The 25302-nt window shown below is 40.7% G+C and overlaps 1 protein-coding gene across 2 annotated transcripts in view; it reads right to left on the minus strand.

The window, feature by feature from the left end:
- Positions 1-25302, minus strand: part of tpst1 (tyrosylprotein sulfotransferase 1) — a 38612-nt gene that overhangs the window by 4108 nt on the left and 9202 nt on the right. For both annotated transcript variants that reach the window (XM_061046053.1, XM_061046052.1), the window contains exons 2-3: positions 20635-21671; positions 11510-11708 (exon numbers count right to left, since the gene is read on the minus strand). In XM_061046053.1, the coding sequence (XP_060902036.1) occupies positions 11510-11708; positions 20635-21491 (1056 nt within the window). In that variant the 5' untranslated portion in view covers positions 21492-21671. The remainder of the gene's footprint in view (positions 1-11509; positions 11709-20634; positions 21672-25302) is intronic.

The raw sequence follows: 25302 nt of genomic DNA on the forward strand, positions 1-25302 counted from the left end.
AGATCTTTGAGGTATTACAGCAGTTAAGCATCCATTTACGAGCAAAAATATAGATATTCATTTAAAAAGCAGGTTTAGTTTTGCATGCCTTGTGATGTTTAATTAAGTGGTTTCTTGCAGCTGCACTCGAAACACCCCCAACATCAAAAACAACCACAGAAAGACGGAGGATGTTCAAGAACAAAAGGGCAAAGATCACCTTAAAACAGTGTTTGTACTTCTTTATCTAAAGTTGCTCTACAAAACCAATAGAAAAAACTTGTCAGTTTGAGTTCCCGCACGCAGATAATCAATGTAGATCAACATTTCTGGACTTCCACAGAGAGGCAGGAGTGGGTCAAAAGTCCTCCTTCTGAGCTCCATTTAGGAAAACTTCCCCAAAACACAAACAACTCATTCTTTACTCCCCTGTGTGTCTTCATGCATGCTTGTGCGTTTGCCTGAAGTGGACAAGGAGCCAGAAACTGAGCGGTTCTCATATTATTTCCAACACCAGAGACAGAGAGGCGAGCGCATGTTTCTGATTTCCTCCTGGGTGCCATTTTGAAGTTTTCCTTGGTGAACTGAGGCTGCAGGCCAGACAGCTCCGAGCCGGGCCAAACCTCCCGCTCAGACACAAAAAGGACAAGAGGAGCAGAGTGCCCGATGGTTGTATGCTAGCTCACATGCTCAAGGTAATAAACCCAAGCTGTTTATGATTTGTAAACTTAAAGAAGAGGCAAGTGTGTCGGCTTTGCACGGATCAAATCAATCAGTCCTTCAAAGAGAAGACGGACAGAGACAAGGGCCAGACTGCACGTCTGCATGATGGGATCTCTGCAGTAACATGAAGCCAGACTGCTCATGTCCAACTGACTCTAACCTCAAGGTCCATTACCTCTGAAGGATCTGTTAAAATGCTCATGAAAGGGGGAATATTCATAATGTGGATGATTTACAAGTCGTGTAAAACAAGCAGAAATAGTCCTGAAGAGGATAAGAAAACTGTGCCTGCCAATTCAAGGCTCAGTCTACAATCAGCTGTCTGACAAATATGATACTCGTCAAAGGTTGATTCTGGTATTATAATACTTGGGTCCAACTGGTTTTTTTTGTTAACACATGTTGTGTGTTTAAATGACTTAATGGTGCAAAAAGTTCAGTGATTGCGTCAGTAGATTGCTTCAGCTGACAGCTGCAAAACAGGCTGCTGTAGTAAAAGATTATCTTTCAGGGCGAATGTGTCTGATAAAATTGATCATTTTCAAAACTACCAGACTCCCTGATCAATAACAACGATTTAACCTCATAGATCATGGGAGTAACAGTATATGTCTTCTTGGTTGGTTCCTTTATTTGTGTTATTTTGTGCTATGGATCCATCTTTACCATTTACAACCACCAAAGCCATATAACAAGACAAACAAACATGTCTAGGCAGAGATCAACCAGCAACTCCTGAGTTCTTGGTTGTAAATTATTGTTTTTATCTATGGAGTCTGGTGAGCAACAAAAAGGACTCATTTCTGAGGATGATTATTTCTGTAAAGTCAAACACTTTTAATAACAGTTTGAGCCTTCAAGATGCAAAATAAAATACTTTTTAGTGGCTGTAACATGATCAGGTACATCAACCCTGATGTGTTTTGTTGCAGCCATGACAGCCAATTTCACGGCTGCTTGCTGAAACAATCTTCTCAAGCTATTCCAATGTTTTTTATTACACATTTAGGCTCTAAAATATGCCCTTGTTCATTGGTTAATCTTTTTGTTCAGCGTAAAATATGTAAAGAGTTTGAGTTTGGGGTGGATGTGTACAGTGCCATGGGATACATTTCACTATGATTTGGTAATACACCAGGGTTATCACGATACCAGACAACCCAAAAAATCAATATGAATTCAAAAGGGAAAAGACACCAAAAGTAAAATCCAATGTTTTGGCTTCAACAACCCCGGAGAATCCACTGAAGTATCTGGAGCAGAATCCCTGAAAAGCTGCAGCTGCTCGGCCGGGGAGGGAGCAGCATGGCTGGGTCTGCCAAGGTGCCTGCTGGTACAAGCTGTAGGTCAGTCCAGTCCAACAGCAACAAAGTAAACCCTGCTGAGGTTCAGACTGAGTGTAACTGCTGCAGCTCCCTGTGACTAAGACCCCACCCCACCACTCCAGTCCCAGGGGGGCTAAACGTGAAACAGCCCAGTGAGTTTGAAAAGCTGCCAGTGTCGAGCCCCAGCCGGTGGGCGAGAGTGCCTCAATGCTCTACTTCAATGTTCCTTTTCCAGGGATTTTGTTACCTCAAAGAAAATGCTTTTATCTGAACTGCACACAGAGACCCTTTAGAAGAAAGTATGCTTGTGCGTGTGTGTGTGTGTGTGTGTGTGCACGTGTTTGTATGCCTCCTGGACCAAGACTGCACTAATCTTGAAAAACAAAACTACAGTATCTAGTAGTTTCAGAGTTTGACGACAGTTTTGAACCTCAGTGAGTTCGAGTTTTCTTAAAGGCCTATTATGTGACACTCTGAATATTAATACAGCAATAATCAAATGTACCCTTTGTTAATATGTTGTTGAGTAATGACTTCCCAGGAAGAGAGTGAGGTGAAACTACCCTAAACACTTTCCAAAACCATATATAGTAAATCCTTTTTAATTGCTATTAGAAACAGTTCATCACATTCTTCATTAAGTAAATTGACGGCTTTTTTTTTAATGCTGCCGAAATGTGTGACGCTTTGCGATGTGAATTATCCGCGGCTAAACATTAGCAGTGTTAGCATCACTAGCCGTCAGACTGTCTTGCAGGTCAACGTCTACATCCATCCACTCTAGCCACAGCTCCATCTAGTTGCAGGGGGCGGTGTTACAACTTAGACACAACATTTAACCAGCATTGTGGGCTTGCATCAGTAAATATATGAAAATAATATTAAACTACCAGTAATTCTAGTGGTGACCAGTGGAGAGGGAATGAGTTTTGTTTAGTTGACTAATCTTGCATTTTTCTAAAAGCCTTGCTGTTGAAAATGCTCCAATAATGCTTTGTCTATTTTAGGTATTGAAAGTTTAACCTACAAAACAGAAGCTTCAGGTGAACTCAAAGAAGCTTAAAATATGCAGCCTCCTACCATTTCTTCTTCTGTATGTTTAAAGGTTTAGTATCGCCAAGAATATTCATCCAATCACCTCCATCCCACTTCTTTCTAAATTGTGATCAAATATATTTTTCATTATGTTGTACGTGGTTCTTAGCGCCAAAAGTGAAGAAAGACACATGCAGAATGAAAAATAGGAGCATGATCGCTGCCTTACTAGATCCATCCATTTCTTATTTTCCGTTTATCTTGGTGTGGGGTCCCAGTGGCAGCATAATGAGGAAACAGTTTCAGACTTTCCTCCACTGAGAAAAGTTTTCCAGCTCCTGAAAGGAGAACTCCAAGTCTTTCACAGACCAGATAAGATAAATAATCTCTCCAGTGAGTTCTTGGTCTACCTCAGGATCTCCTACTAGTTGCCCAAATAACTGAACAAAAGGAGGCCCCCTTATCAGTTGCCCAAACCACTTCAGTTTGCTCCATTTGAAGCCTTTCTCCGCTCTTTGAGTTACATTACCTTTCTAAAACAGATTCATTACTTTCATCAGGTGTAGCTCAGTTATGTGATCCAAAATTATCCAAAAAGCTCTTGTTCCCCAAGCACACTGAGGCAAAGAAGGAACTAATGACCTCAGCAATAAATGATTGATTGTATTGATACCAACCTGAATCCAGAGAGATTGTGAAAACAAACCAAAGTAGAAAGTTTTTAATAAGTTATCTGTCAGTTTAGGAAAGGATTCTTCATGTTTCCACTGGAAATCAAACTCAGTTCATCTCTGAGTTAAAGGAATAAGACTCATGGATCGATAAACACTTCATGTGTGGCCGTCATTAATAAATCTTTTAGCCACTTTCTTCTTGCCATGCCTGTCTGGCTCATGGTTTCATGTATACAAGTCTCTGTCGAGGTCTGAGAGCCCCACGATGGCCAAGCACTGACGACAAACACCAATCGATACGTTTTGATGAGTCTGCTCATCATCAACTGTCCTCCCATTGATATAAAGGAAAAGGTCCACCTCCAGACATGAAAGACGAAGAACCCTGCAAACATTCATTTGTTATCCCTCTTAACTCGTCTTATTACTGTTACTGTGGAGAGACTGAGAACTTATTGATCCCAATATCCATTTCTCACCAGGGATCAGAACAACTGCAAAGCCACTTAAAAGCTATTGATTGCGGCTTCAGGAGCCCGATGAGCCTCATTTACAGCAAACTGGAGAAACCTCTGCTGACCAGCAGTCAGAGGTGAAGCCTGGACAAAGAGGAGACGCCCAGGTGTGGTCATGTTAACAATCAGTTATGACGATGATGATGGACACAAGGATGTTTGGGTTCAGTTAATGCAACTTGTCCTTAATGTAAATTGTGTTGCTCTAGACCAAGACCTGCTTTTTGAGTAAACTAGGTTAGCATTGACATATTTGACACATTATATGGCTTTCTATTAGGGGTGGGAACAATAACTCGAGTACTCGTTGTTGACATCTTTATTTGAGTAACGGTTCACTTCTTGTGAATGTTGTATGCTACAACTCAGTTAGCGTTAAATGCACCATGTGAGCCATGAGCAGGAAAATTATTACTGGTAAAAAAATGATGGCGATAACATGCCGTTCAATATATGTGGCATTAAACTTGCAATTCTTAGAAATACCAGTTTGGTGCTTGAAGGTATAATATGCAGAATTTTATGACGATGTTTACATTCAAATACCTAAATTAATTAAAAATGGACTAAACCCATGTTATACTGTATATATTTTTTGTTGAATATTTACATTATCTCAAGTATGTCCAACAGTTATCAAAGAGAGAAATACGTTATTTTATAGTTGACGAGGTCCGCAGCAGCCGCCATGATGAGCTGCCATGACAGACACAAAATGTTCATCGTCGCCAAGGAAACACCAGAGGTTACGTCAAAGACTGCTACATATGAAAGCAGGAGCTTCTACTGAAAGCTGCCGTACTGTCGCTGCATGTCTTGCTGTGATAAAAACATCACGCAAATTATACTTAAACATCATCGGTAAACATATTCTCTTCTTCAGGTCAGTTTCAGCCATTTGTATTGACTACGGTCAACACAGAGTTCCTTCTCACCGGAGGGTCGGGGGGGGGGTAGCAGAGAGAATCACTCCCATGATTCCCCACCATCTGAATCATGTTTTGTGATTGTTTTGACTGAGAACTACCTGGCAGCAGATATTACATCTTGTGCGTTTAACCAAAGAAACCAGCGAGACAGACAACAGGAAGTCTCACATCACATCATTTGCTAACCCTGTTAGCATAAGTTGTTATCATGATACCAGAGTGGATGGCTGCAGAAGCCTCAGATGTCACATATACAACCATTCAAAAATGTCTTTTTTTACAGCAGAAATAAACATGTTTACAAAAACAAAATTGGTCTGATTAGCTCATGTCTTCTTCATTGCCTTCACCACAGTGCAACACTGCTGAAAGAGGATTTCTTATAAGACATGTCTTCACTCAGTTAAAAAAACATCAAAACAGCACATAGATAAGGATGCTCTGCTTCTCATATCATCCACATCACTCCGTCTGCACTACTCAAACAAACACTGTGATCAACAAATGCTCCTAAACTGTTTCTCTGCCGAGATCCAGACTGCATTGTTTTCTGGACTGAAGAGGAGATGAGAGGGGGGGTAAATATTTGGATGGGACTGGCTGAAAATTTAAGACAGCAGAGAGAGCATTTCCACATGTGGTTTCATCACACAGCGGTTTAGTTCAGGGCTGGTTGCCAGATGTGTTATGCAACGCAGCAGAATAGTTGGGTGGTTGGTGGGGGTGGGGAGACCGTGCAATACTCATAGAGACAGTAGCCTTGAATTTAGTGAGATTACATTCCAAGTATTCACAAAGGAAACCTCCTAATTCTTAAATTGGTTTTCTGTATTTATAAGAAGTGAAATTGATTATTTGCTTGCTCTTTCTTTTGAGAGAAGCAGATAAATTGGAAAGACTGTTCCTCTGTCTACTGAGGTTCAGAACCCCGCCTGTAGGACAATGACACCATGAAGCTCAAATAAACTATCACTAACATGTATGACAAACTGACCAGTAAGGTTACCTTTTGGTTTCTTGGACCTGGCAGGAGGAGGGAGGCCAAAAAAAAAAAATACTGACCCTGCAGCTGGGTATGATGCAGGGGAATCCCACTAATAGCGTGCAGATGTTCTCAGCATACATCTGAGCCAACTAGCATGAACTCGCACATGTTGTCATCAAGACACGCAAGTCCACTTTAAGGATTTCAAGTGTTATTTACCTTAGGGAGCAGAGACGGAGAAACAACCAGAACACACACAAAGACATGCGTGTTTACTGCAACAAAAAAACAGTCCACACGACCACGGCCACATGTGAAAACCATTAACATGAACAACGCGGTGCTAACACGGATAGAGCATTTGATAATCGACCAACGCACTGACAAACTGCAGCCCCGGAGGAAAATTATTACATACAGTTTGGAGACTCAGGTTTACAGTAACAATCGAACATTTTGAGAAACATGTTTCTTTGAGCTCATCACACAATGAGACATTGTGTTTAAACCCAACTGATCAAGAACATCTGTCTGCTGTGACTGTTAGCAGAGTAACATAACAAACAGGGCCAGATTCATAAAGTACTGGGAAGACCTTCAACTTAATCTCTGTGCACACAAAAATAAAAACACATTCTTTATAAAGTTTTGTGTTCAACTTTCTTCTCTGGCCTCAGACACAACATTGGAAAGTCTGTCAGACATACACAGTTGGGCACATCTTTAACAGACTTCCATAACATTTCGGATATAGGACACATTTTTTATTCCTTTTTTTCATCTAAAAAGTGGGCTGCATCTTGTATACTGTTGCGACCAATTTAGACCTACAAAATGCTGAAACATGCCCCATCATGACTGCATGTGCAGCCACCAACATCACCCATGAAAGAGAAAGTAAAAATATGCCTCCATTTATTGTGGCTAGATGATTACGAAAAACTTGAGTTGCGTTTTAAAAAAGGAACCTTTGTTACAACAGATTTTGTTTGTAAAGCCTGGGAAAAAAGACATAACACATTGTTTAAGACTGAACTGTGACAGGAGCCGGAAACTAAATGTAAACCACTGCAAGTGAATTCTTTGGTGTCTTATAAGCCCATGAGGGTAGGGCATTTTGTGTGCATGACACAAAAATAAATTAAATCAATCAATTAATCAATCAATATTGTGTTTTGCCATCAGCTGCTACGCTACCCAAAACATGGTGACTTGGACCAGGCTGGTGGTGCCCCTTTTTAACATCATTACTTCCTCATTAAGATATAATCAAGAAAACAACGGCATACTGTTGTTCAGTAAATATTCCATGTGGAGTGCTGGTTTGATTAAAAGGACTCCTCAATCAAAGACAAGTTACCAGCGAAGAGGGGCAACCCCCTGACTCGAGACAAACTGGTCCCAGTCTGTGGGTCAGTACTTGAGCTCAACTAGCATTGGTAGTTTGTTTTTTTGAAGACTTTTGCCATTTATTGTCAGTATGAACAGTAAACTGATTTAAATCAGCAATTAAAAGAACCAGCAACTTCCACAGTAAAGGGTTAAATCTCAAGGAGAGAATACTGTAAGGGTTTTTTTGCGACTCTGCCACTTCGTCTGAAGTTTCCATCTCTGTTTGTGGTCAGACACATTTTTCCAATGAATACTCAAACACCCCAAATGTTTTCCGTTTGAGTCACAACACTTCTGACAACATGAGAAATTATAATTCATTCTTTCTTTGCGTCCTCCTTCCCCCCTTTTCTGATCCACTCGTAAAAAGGGAATAACAATCTGAATGTTTCAGAACAGTGGAACGGCTAAAACTTTATACTGGACGAACCTACCGTGGACAGACTCTCAACTTTTCCACAAACCACAGAATAAACCGAGCAACATCTGGTATAAAGCCATCACAGTGAGGACCTCACACACTCAAACTCACATTATTCAAACACAACAGATCTATGGAGTGAAATAAAAATAAAAAAAATAATAAGAAACCTCAAGGCCAACTTAGAATTGCTAAAAAATAAAAATGCAGTTCCTTGAGTGGCCTCTTGAGGCTGTCTCCAAAAGTGAGTTGGTCCCCATCATGTTAAAATGTCCATCTTTACAGCTGAAATAAATAAACATGTTCACAACCTGGTACAAAGACATGTTTGGTATGTAATGCAAAATGTTTATTGTTGTGTATATTCATGACAACTGTAAAGGGCTGGATCTTTAAACAACTCACCTTATATAGACAATATAGAGACTTATGGTTATTTATATTCTGGGCGTGGCCTCTTTGAGTGACAGGTGGGAGCTGCTAGCTGTCTGCTAGGTGTCACTTCCTGTTCTCTCCATCACTAAACAGTTGAGCAGTCTTTCACCCCTCCCCTTACTGTCTTGCATATATTTCGGTTTCACTGACACTGCAGTTTCTCACCCTCGGGTGTTGTGTGGTTGTGTTGATGTAGAGTACATTTCACTTCTTTGTGAGACCAGGGAGACACTTCCTGCCGTAAACAGTGTTGACGATTCACTTTTGAATGATGTATAACTGCCCAGTAAACACACATAACTGGCTTCATTTTTAGTGACTTACACCATCACACTAATGTAACTCAGCTGAGAGTAATAGCAGCTTTAAAAAGAGCACAGACCTACTTATTAGCGCAGCAGGACACTGTTTTCTCTTTCATACCGTTTATTTGTTACCTATGATAAACACAAACTGTGAACTGGATAGCAAAGGTTCATGATGTCATTTTTAGAAACAGTTTTAAATATTTTTTACTTAAAAATCTTTAAAGCCTAAGCTCCATGTTATGTAAACCAATAGACCGTCATAGCTGATATTGATTTGTTCATTAACATGATAGATATAAAAACTTGACATGTTTACTATATTTTGCTTGATAAACAAACAATATTGTTCAAAACTATAACTGAAACTTTTTTAAAGCTTCACTTTCCATACCATTATTAGTAAAATAACAGACTGTATCGTTTTTAAACTTTTGTTCCCTTACAGAAAGACCAAAGCCTCCAGCTAGCATAGCTTCATAATTTAGATCGGTTTAAACAAAATAATTAATAAATTATTTCCAGCAGACGGCCACAGATGATCTGTTTTGGTACAGTAAAAATCAAAAAAAAAAGTCAAAAAGTATGAGAACAATAAACACTACAATAAAAGGTTCGTTTGGATATTAGTCTCCTGTTATAATGGCCTCCTCTTTTTTGGCTTTAGTCTTTCCACCAGATGTTCAACCTGGCTGCACAGCATTTGTCCCATTCAGGCACACGAGCATCAGTCAGGTCCAACACCGGTGTTTGATAATAGGAAAAATACTTCAGTTCTCCCTGCTACACTTCATTACTTTGAATAAGTATTTACAGAGGACAGTTATGGTCTCTATGGGTGAACAGACGAGATGTTAGAGGGGGAAAAAAACACAGATACCTGGAAAGAGTTTCAGACCAGAAATGTTTGGACAGCAGACAGAGAGGGCAGAGGTCACACTAGGAAAACACACAGACAGTGAACGGACGGAGATTCTCAAACCTGTATCCCCACACAACTGTTAATCCAACATTTTTACACACGTTTAAAACCGGTATGACATTAGCTTAGACTGTGATACAGTAATGGACCTCCAGCAGTGGAAAGGTAAAAATCTACCATCAAGTCATCACAGAAGGGAATCATCACAGAAGGGATGATTTAATGTCATCTTAACTCATTGATGTTAAAACCTCTTTGTCTGCACAATTTAACACACTGACAAATGCAGCATCTTAACACCAGGAGGACCTTGTAATCTCGGCCTCTGCAGACCTTCAGAGATAAAAAATAAAACAGAGAACCGTGTTCCTAAGCTCGAACTTACACGATGTGACAGACAGAGACGAGCGGCACACAAAGTCACCTGATAGCTTAGCTGGAGGGAAAATGATTTAATAGAACATATTCTGCTCCAAAAATAGCATATGCTGCCAAGATATGGGAAGAGTTTGACGTCTGGCAACGACAGCAAGGACGGAGCTTGCTCATGCATAAAGATTATGTAACCTACAAAGACACTCAGTCTTTATTTATGAGGATGGTGGTTCAATCTCTGGATCCTCTTCCTGCCTTGAGCAAGGCAGCCCCTTGTTTCCAGCTGTGGTCTCAGCTGATAAAGTAAACCACTTTTGACTTAATCAGCAGGATGATGAAAAACGTCTCTGTTTCTGCCATCTCACACTTTAGTGCAACCCTGGAATTTTCAAACTTTACTCCAACGTAGAAGAATAATGGTATTTTAAAACATTTCAGTGTCGACATGGCCTGGGGCCTGAACTACGAAGAAGGATTATCAGATCTCGAGGTAACTTCAGGGTTAACTCTTATTTTCAGGAGCAGGAAGGTGGTTCACTTCTTATCGGGGTAAATCACAATGGTTATTTATGCTGAACACCTATAAGGGAGACCAACAAATCATTTCTCTTTCCTGTTTGTTTTTTCATATGAAATAAAAGATTGTGAAAGACTTTGAGTGTGTTACAGTTATCGTCCTACAAAAGATTAAACACACTGTGCCTTCTACTTTAGTAAATATAATATTGATTTACTCAGCTACTCACTGCTTTAATTGAAGTTTCTTATTCATGTTTATAAGCTACAAACCGCTCCGTTTCATCACGTCAGCTGAAATGTCTTAAACTCTCAGACTTGCCATATTTAAGGAAATGCTTAGAGCGATTTAACAGGTGGTCTTATATTCATATCTATTTTGTTCTCTAATAATGATGAAGTGATACTACACACCTTAGTTTGAACATTCATCCAGTCTGTACTTTTTTTCCCCCAATAGTCATTTCTGCATTTGTTGCTGCAGCTGTGCTGAGTCTGGATGATCTGTTTAACTTGTTTACATGTTACAAGTTGATAACCAGCTTCATGTGATCTCCCTTATCAGGGTCAGTAAAACCAGATAACCAAAAGATACCCTGGGTATGTTTAACTCTCTTCTTGGTCCAGGTTCCTGATATAGAGGTCCACTCACAGCCTGTTACAGCTGATCTGGTTTGTGCATTTATTTTTCAGTATATACTATAGGTATGTTGTTATAACTGTAATAATGTTTAATGTGTTTATCCCACTCCTAAGAGAGACACTATAGTTACTTTGTTTTTCAGAGTATCATGAAAATAGTAAGTATATATCATTTGTTTGATGTGCTACTCTCTAAAGGAGTAGCTCATCATTTTGGGAAACAGGCTCGATCACCATCTTGCTCAAAGTTACATGAGATCATTTGAGTTTGACTGAAGGTGTAAACGCCAAAGAAAGAGTTAAAATCTTCTGGCTCTTGTTCTGATCCGTACTCACCCTTCTGGTGTTGTCCAGGACTTTGGGGTCCGGTCGGCCGTAGTTAGGGGGGTTGGCGTGGGGGTCGTAGCCCAGTCTGGACAGCATGGGGGCGACGACGGCCATGTCCCTGACCACGTCGGCCGGGATCTTCCCCACCCACTTAGACAAGGCCTCCACATTGACAGGCTTTATGACCTGGTCTGTAGACCGCTCCACTCTGTCAGGAAGGGAAACAAAGGTTTGCTCACAAGGTATAAAAAAAAATGCAATAAAGAAAGTACTCAATAAAAAGAGTAACTCACAAACTGAGAATGCTGTGAGTGCAGCAAAAAAATACAGCTGACGCCAAGAGCATTTATACATTCAGGACACTGAGTGCTGAAAAGCATTGGTTTTGGATTGAAAATGGGCACGTGAACGATGAATAGACACTGTTAATATGTTTCCTGCAATTCAGACAGTGCATGCAGCCACTTCCTGCATTTTTGGGTAATTAAAAACAAGACATTTCCCAATATTGGATGCATATCACTTATGCTTTGGTATTGAAACAGGTATCGATATCGGTTGATTTTTGACTAGAATCGTATCAAAGTAAAAAAAATCTGGTATGAAGAAAATTACCTTCCCGCAGGAATAAAACTTTCTGTTGTCCTAAAACAATATATTTATTTAAACCCCCTCTACTGTTTCTACATCTTCAGATTGCTCTCTCCTCCTGCACTCAAACTACGATCTGTTTACGGTCCAGCTTCTCCATCCCTCCTGTATGTTTCCTGACTGACTCTATACCTCAATACAGCAATTCACTTTCCTCTAATCCATTTACTTTGCAATTGAGTCTTTACACTGTACGGGTATAGTCTCCTGCATGATTAATAGAGTGAGCTGGTTTTGTCTTCTCAGGAGGACGCTGGAGATGCTCTCGGAGAGATGGGCCCCGATCCAAACATCCACTCTGCAACAAATGGGCAGGGAATCACTTTAGGTAACTCCATCAAGACCCAAGAGGCTGCTAAGTGTTGACGTAGAACATAAACTGATAAAGACCAAGACTGGGTGCAGGGTATGCAGCTCGGCTTAACTGTCATGTCCGATTTAGGCAACAACAAAAAAAGAGCAGATGATTAATTTTATACACAGCCACAAACTAGAGAAAACACAAATGTGTCACGGTTTGAAAAATCTCAACTGCTAAGAAAACAGAATTGCCTTTGTTTAAAAAAAACCAATATACTTAATCAGAGCTCCATGGATTTGCAGACAAAACAATGTGTAGCATCATCTTTTAAAAGAAAACACCAACATTGACAATATCAAATAGGAAAGAATCATGGTTCGGGCTCCAATAACTGTCACTACACTGATATCAGACAACAGATCCCTTGGTTTACATCAAGCGACACTCCTGTGCTGAAAAATGAAGCCAATGACAAAGTGCAAAAACTGCAGTTCTCCAAGTGTCCACTTGAGGCTGGCTGCAAAAAACTAGGAACCCCCATTAGGTCCAATATTAAAATTGTACTTTATTAACTTTACAGCAGATATAAACCTGTTTTCCACCTGGTACTAAACACAATTGAGATAGCTTTATAGCTAATTTCTTTATTGGCTAAGACTCTACAGGAATGAATAATTTGTTATCACTCATCTGTATAGATTAGATTAATGCTAAAGGGTTATGTATCATTAGTCATAATAAGGGGACTGGCAGGGTTGAAGTTTTTTTTTGTCTGATAATATTAATCAATCTTATTCGTTTAGCACTAATCCATAACAAATGTTTTCTTGAGACACTTAAAACAGGTCTAAACCACGTTTGTTTTTATATTAGAAAAAATAGATACTGCTACCATGCAATAGGTTTGCAGGTCCTGCAGGGTAAGAGACAAATATGTAATGTGGGATTATGTGCTTTTAGTAGTGCAATAACAAGAAGACGTTTGATAAACAATTATTATAGAGTGCATATAAGATAAAACTCACTGTTGTCTGCTGTTGTTTATTTTTTACACTATACCTGTGTTCCAAACATGTCTCGCCTGAATCCCAAAATAAATCAAAAAGCAGTTTTGGATGGGAAAAAGCTATCTTTGGTTTCATATGACTGAATCTAAACAGTGTGAAAGCATGCTGCCATTCTCTTTGGGTGTGTCTAGACTCAATTCAATTTCAATTCTTGGGGTCACGATTCGATTCAGAATCAATTTTCCATTCAAAAAGATTCTGGATTCATAGTCTTTTTTTTTTAAATTAGTACATACTTCAGGATCTACTCCAATCATCTGTGAGACTGGCTGAATTTCGTGCTGCTCTATTTGGCATTCTAATGAGTTAAAGAGCTAGCCTTAGCACTTAGCAGAGAGTGATATATTAGCCCCCAAAAAATAAATTTGGAAGTTATGAATCTATTTTTAAATCTTAGGAGAGAAGAATCTCAATTTCTTCAGAAATCGATTTTTTTTCCCACCTCGACTCACAGCTGAATGTGTCTATTGCAGATGCTTGCAGTAAAAAAGGTACAATTTATTGTGCAGCTTTAACTTATTCCTATCATCTTTTTTGTGATGAATATCTCAGTCTTAATAGTGTTTGACTTGAATGACAAAAGATGGTGTTTGCAGCAGCACTAACACTTAAGTCCCGACTCAACACCACAATAAAAATGACAGAGACAATCCACAGATATAAATAACCTCTCTGTTTATTTCCTGTCATCAATCTAAAATCATTTGCACCCAAAGAGCTTAACGAGTGAAGTACACACATACTCCTCATGTCAGCTCCAAATATGATGTGACAAAAAACCTTTCTGGCCGTCACATGACCACTTCCCTCAGGCTGATGCTCTTAATGGCCTCCAGCTCGTCAATAATTCAAGACGAGGCCTCCTTTACCCAAGGTGGTGTTCTGTATCACCACAGACTGATAACAGAGGATCAGATAGAGACATCGGGATCACAAAAAGGATGGAGAGTAAGGTTAGGGAGAAGGGGAGGGAGCGGCTGACTGTTCTGGGAGGAGTAATGGAGCAAGTGGCCCAGCGAGGCAGAGCTCCACTAAATCAAGGCCGCGTAATTGATGTTAATGCTGAGACGAGGTCCCACACGGGGGCCTGGCTGCCCGCTGATCGAGATTTTCATGAAGATAGAGACCCGAGGCTGCAGGGTGGTAGAGAGAGCAGAGTGCTGGTGGTTGAAGAGGGCAGGAGGTGTTCTCTGCAGGGTGTCAGGGGGGTTGACTTTAATGCACTGTGGGCAGAGTAGCTGAGAGGAGGTGGGGGCAAAATGTTTATAATGTTAAGAGGTAGTTGTGCAACCCTGAAGGCTACTTGTGGCTGCTTTTCCTCTTACACCAAATTGTATCAAGAGCCTTTTAGAGGAGAGGTATGACGCAGGAGCAAAGCCTGTAGTAGCAAACATGCAGACTGTGTGAAAAATGTAAATAGTATAGGGCCTCATAGGTTTGAATACTTAAAAAATACAAGAACAAATTAGTCACATTCATTGTTTTCTGTCTATCAGTGTGTTTTTGATGCACAAGCTTCTCCAACCCATTGCATGATGTGGAAATAATAAAGTTATTTGAATTGAATTGAAACCCATTACATTTGTCAGATATTAGTAAAAGCAAATCAGTCTAATTTGCCGTGCGTTTCATTTGAAATGAGTCAATGGCACCAAACTGATACTCAGTGTTATGGAGAAACTTTTCAGACTCTGTTAAAGCCTTGAAGTCAGAGATTTGATTTGTGGACTGTTTGGTGTGGACGTGCAGGACAAAAAGCAGCGAGTCTCTAAATGCTCGCCAGCACTCTGGTTAAAGTCTGTGTTCATTAATATTTGATGTGAATCAATTTGTGGAGGGGTGACGTGAGCTCTAAATGAGCACACATCTACATCTGGATCCAAAGAGCTCTTATCAAACCCTCTCCACATGAGCCCATATTTTGACCTCATGTTTGTTTTTCTATTCAGAGCCGTGCTGCGTTCTGTAGTGTACCACTAAATTCCTGTTTTATTCAAACATAATGAAGGTTATTCTCCTATGTCTGGAAACAACTGATGCAGACAGAGTGTTGTGAGAGTAAAGGACATTGTGGCCTTTCTCTGAAAGTCGAGGGTCCTTATTTTTGAGCCTCAGAGGTTCAGTGTTGTAGTAGCATGGCTAAAGAGCACTCAAGGGTCTCCATGGTACCTCAGCTTGAACCACAACACACCTGACAGCTTCTGAAGATGACTTTGTTTCAGCCTGCTTTACAGAATTTAGCCTTTACTTGAATGAGATATGAGCGATCAAGTTTTGCATCATAGAGGATAAAAACCTAAATCTAAAAGCCAAACTGTGTCGAGGCGCTTGGCAAAGAAATCATACGTATTTTTTGAAAATCAAATTTTTGGGTGGTGATGGATAGCCGAGCAGATATGACGCACACTCAGTGTACTGAGGCTATAGTCCTAGTTGCAGCGGCCGTGGTTTTGAATCTGAACTTGGCCCTCTGCTGCATGTCATCCCCCACTCTATCCTCCCAATGTTTCCTGTCTCTCTTCAGCTGTCATTTCAATAAAGATGCCAGCTGAGTCCTTTATTGTTTGATATCCACACATTTTGAGTCTAATCTGATCTCTACATGATTTGTAACCAAAAGATCATTAAGTAAGAATTTTTCACAAATTTCCCACACAGATTAATCTTTTTAAATACGGTACCCCGAACATTCTGAGCCTGCAAGTTCGGTCTAATTAAAATAGTTCTTTGTCTTTGGCAACAGCCTGTTGATCAACATGAAATAGTTAAATATTTGCCAATAGTTCCATCCATAACCATCAGGCAAGGGGGCGTCGAGGTCTCTGTCAATCAGTGGTCGTGTGGAGGAGGCTGTAGTCCTCCAAGCAGGCAGCCCGGGTTTGAGTGACCTGTGGCAACTTTCCAGCATGTCATTCACCACTCTCTCATCGATATCCTACTCTATCCACTGTCCTCTCAAAGAAAAGGCAAAGAGCACAAACAAGGGATTAGCACATAGTGTGATTTGGCTGAGAATAAAAACTTCAACTGCAATGAAAATAATTTGCACTGTAGCCCATTACTACAATCTCTCTGCATTAGTGGAAAGTCGAAACATTCTTATCCTTCATGATACAAGATCGTCCCATCGCATAACGGTTGCATGGCGTGAGAGATAACAGAGTATAAAATAAAATAAGCTACGCCGGATATCTTTGAGATTTGATCATAAATAAAATAGTGTGAAAGTTTCTTCAGAATGCAGTGCTCATAAAATGCATGTTTTCAAAAACAGAGATAAAGAGGTCAAAGAAGTGTTTTACTGAGATATCATTATGAACAGAGCAGCAGGTTTCTGTCATCTGTTCAAACATTTGGTGTTCTTTGGACTGTGCCAAAAAAGGAAACAGTGAGTTTTACATCTCTTTAGAAGGATTTAATGGTAGCAGCACCTCAGTGAAACTGTCTGCATTCTCCTCGTTTTACTTTGTCTTTGGTCCCCTTTTCTACCATGACATCACCTTAAACCAAAATAAGTAGGTCATTGCAACAGTTTCTAGATCAGAGGTCACTCTAAATGTGCTTACGCCTCATAGTCTGGATGCCATGAGCAGGTTTATGCGTCTGCTTCTTGTAGTGTGGACGTCAGGGTTAAGAGGCGATGGTTCATCCTTGAACCACAGCTCAGAGCTTTGAGCTCAGCAGAATCAGAAGTGCTGAAGAGTCCTTGAGACTCCGAGTGCTTGACGTCACTAAAGACGTGGGGTTTCTTAAGAAAAAGAAGGTTTGACTTTCCGTCAGTTAATCAATAAATGGGTAAATCTCTGCAGCTCAAGAGGCGTTTATTAATCCAACAGACCATTGTGTGTTAATCATGCTGAAAAACCATTTCCACCTTCAATCTTTAATCTGTTTTATACGCCACTGTTATTCTTTTATTAATTATGATGGTATTGTTTGGGCTTTAAAACAACCGCCCATCATAAAAAAGACTGGCCTGCAACTAAACTAATTACCGCCCCTACTATATCATCCTTTCTGCCTCTTTGTTACTTTTACCAAATTTAAGACATCAAAGTTAAGAAGCACATTAGGGGAAGCAGAAGAGAGAATGAGGGCTGGAAGGAGGGCATTCAGCTCGATGAATGCACAGCTTCTTAATGAAAACCACGAGTGTGTTCTCTCAATGCAGAAAATAACAAAACGTGGCTCAAACATCTCCAGAGGATATGAGTGTGTTCTGGTGCTACGTGGCAGGAAGGGGGGGAGTGCAGAGTGGTGAGACAGAAGCGAGGAATGAGGTTGGACCCCTCAGAGTTTCCTCAATGACTTTGAGAGGCCAACGTCTCAAATCACTGAAACCAAAACAAGTCTGACACCAGGCAGGGCCATTAGGAAAGCCTGCATACAGTCCAGCACATGTAATCACATGTTTTTCCCTAATGAGAAGGTTCCTCGCTGTGAGCAGCAGTAGGATGTTTCATTTCCAAACGAAACTCAATGATGGAAAGTCTTGAGGACTTGTGAAAACATGGGAGGGATACGTTTCAAGGCCAGAGGTGCATGCTTATTTTCAAGGTCTGCGGGAACTGAGATTAAGGAGAAAGTGATACCAACGTCTTGACACACTGCTACCTGCATGTCATTTTTCTTTGGGTTAACAGGCGAGCCACACTTCCCCTCCAGACCGAGAAGTGAAAAGCAAAATAGAAATGGACATGTCTAAGCTTTCTACAGCCATGGGAAGGTAGCATGGAGCCTAGGCTTAAATGGGAATCCCACCATTTAAAAGCTACATCCTATTTTTTAGATATTTTGGCTTCTTAATGACTTAATGAATGAATGAGAATAGGTTCAAAAATAATGTAAGAGTTCTCCAGTTGATTGATTCTGCCGGTAGCCTTGAAATGGTCTGTAATGGCTGCAACGCGATCTCGGCAGGAAAAGGCCCCCAATGGAAATTCATCCACTCAGAGTTCTTGTTCTTTTCAAAGTCACCAAACTCCATTGAGAAAAATAGTAATTTTACCCTGAAGAACACACAAGACACTGGTCTACCACTGGATCATTGATTTGTGGTATATACAAAACAAATTGATTAACAAAGTCTTAAACACTGAAGTTGCACAATAACACAAACAAACTAAGAGACCAGGAAACAGCTATTTGTGATTTGCAAAGTAAAATTAAGAGTTTTTCTTTTCAATGGTGTTTGTGGCTTTGAAGAGAGAATGATGCATTTCTGAGGAAAGGAATGAGAAAAAAAATCATTTTGAATGGTGTACTGTAAGATGTTTTTTTCACCTGGGGCAGTTTGATTGTCTGGCCATTCCTGCCATCACAGTACCATTCAGCCAAAATAGGGTCTTCTCTTAGTCTGTCAGTGGCAAAAACAAGCACTTTCATTGGAAGTACTCAAGCGTGCATTTTCCCAGCCATGAAAGCCTGTCTCTCTGCTGCTGGCTGAAGCAAACTACTGCAGCCTTCAAACAGGTTTTTTAGTTATCAACATCAAATATGAACAAGAGTGTCCAGTTTATAAAAACACTCCAATGTGAGACATAAAACACAACCCTTTTCCAAAGGCCAATGTTTATTTTACCACTAGTACATCACCAGTGAGAAATGTGATGTATCTGCGGCTGCAAAGAAAAATGAATTCCTGTAGAAGCTGCTGTTTATTATCAGCCTCAACATGGAAAAAAAAATAAACGTTATCACAGAGAAATAGCAGACAGCTTCCCGAAACTGCATTTCAAACATGTCCCGAAACTCATGAGAACCTCGGATAAAGAAGGACTGAGTCACAGCATGAAACTTTTATAGATGGTGATTCAGTTTATCCTCACTGGATGTGGCAACGTTTGAGTGCTGGAAATACCTAAATGGTCCCAAATCCGAGTGAAAAACATTCATACAAGGGACAAAACAAGAGGCCATTGACCTAACACCTTCACAAAGTATTACACTCAACCCTAATGCAACAACCAAAAGAAGATAATGTAGCTGTTTCAGTGTAGAGAAACTGCCAAGAGAGAAAATCTATTCTTAAAAGGCATCAGACGGGCCTGCGTTGTAATTACTCTGAAATTAGAGAGTTCACTTACCAAACTACAAGTTTCAACCAGAGCTACAAACAACAGAGATCAAAGACTCAGCGACGGGAAGCAAGAATAATAGTTCAGTCTGAACCTACAATTACTAGAACCAACAATGAATTCTTAAAATTAGGCCTTGACAGGACTGGAGCCTAATTGGTTTAGGCTGTTCAATAACAAGCTTTGACTATTTGTTCCCATTTTCAGTTTAGTTCGTCAAGAAACTTCTGCATCAGCCTGCATGAGTCTTGTGTTTTACCTGTAAAATGCACATTTATCAATTTCTCGTAACGATACATCCTTAAGAAATCCAAACCTAAAACAACCGGAGCAGCAACAGCAGCTCGGCTTGCAGCCCCCCTGTGCAAGGAGGACACACATCATGACTTTTTTTTTTCTGCTGCCAGTTTAAATCACCAGCTCTGTTTACTCTGGACAGGGGAAGACCTCTAGAGTCTATTTGGATCTCGGTAAAAACTGTGAATAATACATTTGACCATCAAAAAGCAGTGTCGACTATTTCTTGCTTCACCGGTGATTCAGTTTTCAAAGTTCAAATAAATGCAACCAATTTGACCAAGGCAAGCTAACAGTCATATTGGAAAAAGTGCGACAAGATTTTGGAAGTCAAATACCTATAATCTATATCTAGATAAGAGTATCAATGATTGCAATTGAACATTACTGAAACAGACCATTGTGTATTCTGTGTGGTCATTTTCATCCGTCATCACTGTGAAACACAGGTTTACTTAGAAAGTGTGAGGCTGCTAAACATGCTGAACAACATCGGCCCTCATAGACAATAAGTTAACTGTTTTATAAACCACTGTTTTTCTTTACTTAATCATGGCCCAAAAATTGCTTTCCATGACACATTCCATCGATCCCTTAAAAATAATCAAAACTTTCATCAAATGTATGACATGATGATTGTCATCATTCAAATCATCATTTGAGTCCAGAACAACATGTCATGTTTTGGGATTTGGGTTCAGGAAAGGAAAAAGGAAACTAGGAGCTCTCGGCAGCACTTACTTGGAGAGAGAAACTCCTCCAGCTTTCCCAATGAGCTCCTCATGGTGGAGGACAGCATCATTCCAAGGAATGTCCAGGAATTTCAGCAGTGTCCTCATCCACTTCTCAGGATGGAGGACCAACTGTTCGTAATGCATAGGCAGACATTTGTCCGCTGCGTCCAGGCACTGAGTGTACATGGTCTCTATGGCCCGGTTCCACTTGGTCAGGCAGTCCCTGTAGCTGCCCAGGTCGAAGCCTGCGATAGTCACCTTCCTTGAGATCATGGAGTGGACAGAGGCTCGCCCGTCGCGGATCATGAGCACAAACTTGGCACGGGGAAATATCTTGGCCAGGTAGGCGAGCGACTTCAGTGCAAATGGGTCTTTGTTGCAGAGGAAGTTGGCGGGCTCTCCGTGTTTGACAATTATTTCCAGCAGGAAGGCCTGCATGGCGGCGTCCAGCACCTCATCCGTCACTCCAGCCTCATCCAGACGCATCTTCTCTCGACCTGACCGACTCCACATCTGCTTCATGGCGAGAATCCGTGGGATGACGCGCGTTTCCTCTCCACAGCGCACCTCAGGGTGAGCGTCCAGCATGGCTCGCATTAGCGTGGTCCCGCTGCGGGGAACTCCTCCGATGAAGACGAGCGGCATGTCTTTGTTGTAAACAAACGGCGAGCTGAGATTTTGACCCGTCCGTAAGGTGGTCCGCATGCTGCCCCCCAGCGCAGACAGCGGCAGGATCCCGCCCGGCTGGCTGCGCTCCTCGATGCGATGGTGGCACTCCATAGCATGGCGGCCCAGGTAGAAGACCGTGACCGAGCTGATGACCAAGCAGGCCACCAGCAGGTTCTGTTTTAGCTTGCCGATCATGTTGCAGCCCACAGGCAGGAGAAGACAATATTACCACAGGGGCAGTTTTAGGGGGAGGGGCGGGAAAGAGGAACTGAAGGGTAATTAAGGTTCCCACCCTTTACGGTTGTTTGCTGGGAACCGGGCATGGGTCGAGGTCCCTGGTGCACAGCAGGCGTCGAGTCCCCAGCTCCATCAGGCCTGGATTTGGGTAAAAGACACACAGAAGACAAAGTTAGAGATGGATATAGAGTTTAAGTAAAAAATAAAGTGAAGTTGAAAAGAAACCATAAAGACAAGTAAAGGTATAACCATACAGCCACATGGATCAAGGTATCGCTTGAATGATTGAATAGAGTTAAATGAAGAAGATAAACACAGATTGTCATCATCATGTTCAAATACACCTTTATTTAAAATCCCCATGGTGTTCTGTGTCTCATAATGTTAGCGCGCTCTTGAACTAATTAAAGAGATCTCATATTGGAGCTGCAACAAATGATCGATCCGTCAAGATTTTTAAGATTAAGCAATTTTTCATTCAGTATTGATGCCACGATGCAATACGTAACACATACTCGGTTGACGTCATGATTTTACCGTTAGTTTGTCCCAGCTTTTCTGATTTTTACAAAGAAATCAGATTAAAATCAATTTAGGAATATAAATGATTCATTTCAGTTCTCTGAAAATATGAAAAATAAAAATACATCAGATTGTGCCATTTGTGATTTACACCTAGTCAAACTGTGTGTCTCACATTTTAAAATAACTCAGACTGGATGTCAGACAACGGCATGCTGCACTGTTATTACTGCATCAAACACGTCTCGGAACAAAATACAGAGGACACATTTGTCAGGAAGACTGATCACACCCTTCTCTTTATCTGACAGGCCTTTAGATCTCAGGCCAAAGTCACTATGCAATTTTATCTCAGCAGAGAGGTTTGACTTGAAAAGATGACAAAGAACTCCTTTAAACACAATTATGACAATGAAGAGGCCTCCAAAAACTAACTCAAACTTGTTTCACAGATGTTTCTTTACAGAAAGAGAAGGAAGAGCAAAATGTACACAGGAATTTTTTTTTTTTAAATATTTATACTTTGGATTCAATTATCAATTTGTATCAGATCTAATCATAGTGAATCGAAACGCCCCTGATCGCTCACAATTTTTTTATTTATTGATTCTAGTGGAAGCGATTGAATGTTTGGCAGCACTTCGAGTCCAAGACAAACTTCCCCAAGGGGACGAATAAGTGTCTCGTATCGTATCGTTCACAAAAAAAATTGCAATGTCACTTTTTTCTGAAATGATCCAGCCCTTATGCACACCCTTTACAGCCACCATATTTGATGAAGAGTAACAGGCTCTCAGTATTGGCACACAGGGCACTCTGACATCACTAAATAAAAGGCTGCAGAGGGAGTGAGAGTAAGCATCACACTGCACACACCCCCCCCCCCCCCTCCCCCTCCCAACACACACAGAAACTGAGGGTCTGTTCGTATGCTTCATTGCTTGGCAGAGCACAACACAATGACACAACACACTGTCATATCCTTGGAATTTTAATCAACATTTTGTTTTGCCCTTTCTCAGCGAATACACAACTGCTGACTGGCTTTTTAAAAATCCTGTGAGAATTCAAAGGTCTGAAGCCTCATGGAGATCTTACAGTGTTCACATACAGCTATGTTTAGAAACGCTGGCAACCTCGACTGCTGCCGACTGCAGAAATCAACCATCTCCATCTGTGCACGGAGCTGACAAAACACACACTAGTGTGATATCCGTGCCAATGCCACTCAATATTTGTCTTAAACTTATACTACAAAACACCATGTTGTGTCGTCTGGACCAGAACTCTCCCCCCGAACAAAAAAAATGTTATTCCGCTGGTTAAAATGCAATGTCATCATGTTAGGCCTGTTAAGTGTACAAAATAAAAAAATATGCTATAGAATAGGTAACGTGCTAAGAATTTTACAGTCTATGCACTCTTCACTATTATTTTATGGAATAAGTCCATAAATCCTGGACTGTATTTTTAATTTTTAGAGGGGTTAGGACACAGAAGAACAGGCAAGTGCCTTCCTCTCCCATCTGTTTCCCCTCTGACACCGGGCTGCCAACTTCTTCTTCTCAGCGGTTCACTCGTTCCTGATGAGCCAAGCAGCCGTTGATGCTCTTAAGCAAACATCCACGACAGTTAACTCGTCGTTACACTAGTAAGGAGCGTTTCACAACAAAACATTACAGCTAATTCCTCACATTAGCCTCCCTGTGAGAGGAGCTCGTGTAGGACTAAGCTGCAGATAAATACTGAGAGTTTTCCTCCACAACAGTGTGACTGAGGAATGTAGAAAATGTGTGAAGACTCTACAGCACTTCTTACAATCAGTGTTTGTTTCTTTGTCTTCCTGTCGTCAGGCTTTGTCTTCTTTCTCAGCCCACACACTCTATCTCACATCTCTGTGTCTTCTCCTCTGTGATTCAGCATTGAAGGAAGGATTTACAAAGCATGCAGCATGCCAACACCTTCAGTCTATTAAAAGGGAGTGCAATAGGGGCCTGCTGCTTGCCAAGGCCACTGAAACTAAGCTTAAAGGGTAAATCCACTTTAGCATTCACGTATGTAGTTCAGATGTGATTAATTAAGTAGGTTGTATGCTCGTGGTATGTGTTAGTGAGATTAATCTGCAGGATTTCTGGATCATCAAAACAGCAACTACATCGAATGAATTAGGTCAATTATCAAGATCGAGTTCTGCATGAAGTAAAAGGATGCAAATAAAGTAGGCGAGAAAGGAAGACATGAAAGGTGAGAAACGAAGAGGTGGAAGGTAGAACGACGGTAAGTTAACATGCACAGTTTAGTCAAGCTACTGTTACAGCTTCATTAGGCAATTTAATCTGAATATCATCCTCGTCTCAGTATAAAAGCACAGAGGGAGAATCCATTAATTTAAGAACAAATGTCCGACTCAGCTACAGTAGGTGGTGATATTCCTAACAAGTTAGCAAACATAAAAGTGGTGGATTTATGTAGAATAGGTTCAAAAAGTTGAATTGCTGCAGTAGATTTCCTCACCCAGCAGCCTTGCAACAGGCTGTAATGGCTGTAACACAATCCTTATGGAGGAAATGGGCCTGATCAAATAACATCAACTGAAAGCACTTGCTTTCTTGTGCAAAATTGTGATGCAAGACGATACAAAGTATACAAAAAGTTTACAATAAAATGGTAAAAGTGTCCCTTCCGCATGAAGCTCATTATCTAAATGTGGACAGAACTGAGCACCATCAGGATGAGAGTGCACAGTGCAGCTCACCGCAGCAGAGAGAGGAGACGCTCACGGCTCATCTACACAATCAGTCAACAATTTTATGTGCGCATTTACAACATTTACAAAGAACAATTTTGAAATACTTCAATTTTGGTACCAAGAGCTATTGAAAAGTTTGATGTATGCCGTTACCTTTTTTATTTTCTTCACATCATTTGATTAATTTAAGGCTGGTACAAACAACAAGCATTGGGGAAAAGATTCACTTTGCTTTGAGGTTTTATACTTTTTTTTTTATACATTATTTTGACACAACTTTTGAAATCTAGAACAAAAGGCCCCTTCAGACCTCCCTGACTGCCCAGTTGATGAACTGCGGTTGAGATTCAGAGCTGTGTTGTGTTACACCTTGCACCGGCACTGAAATGTGTTTGTGTTAAATTAATTGAAGCTCCTCTCTCCTGTTACTGATATTGTATCCTCCTGACAGGAGATTTTCCTCCATTGATCTGTTAGTGGAAGCAGAGGAGGCTGAGG

Source organism: Labrus mixtus, chromosome 9 (genome assembly GCF_963584025.1).
Source record: "Labrus mixtus chromosome 9, fLabMix1.1, whole genome shotgun sequence".
Taxonomy (NCBI): domain Eukaryota; kingdom Metazoa; phylum Chordata; class Actinopteri; order Labriformes; family Labridae; genus Labrus; species Labrus mixtus.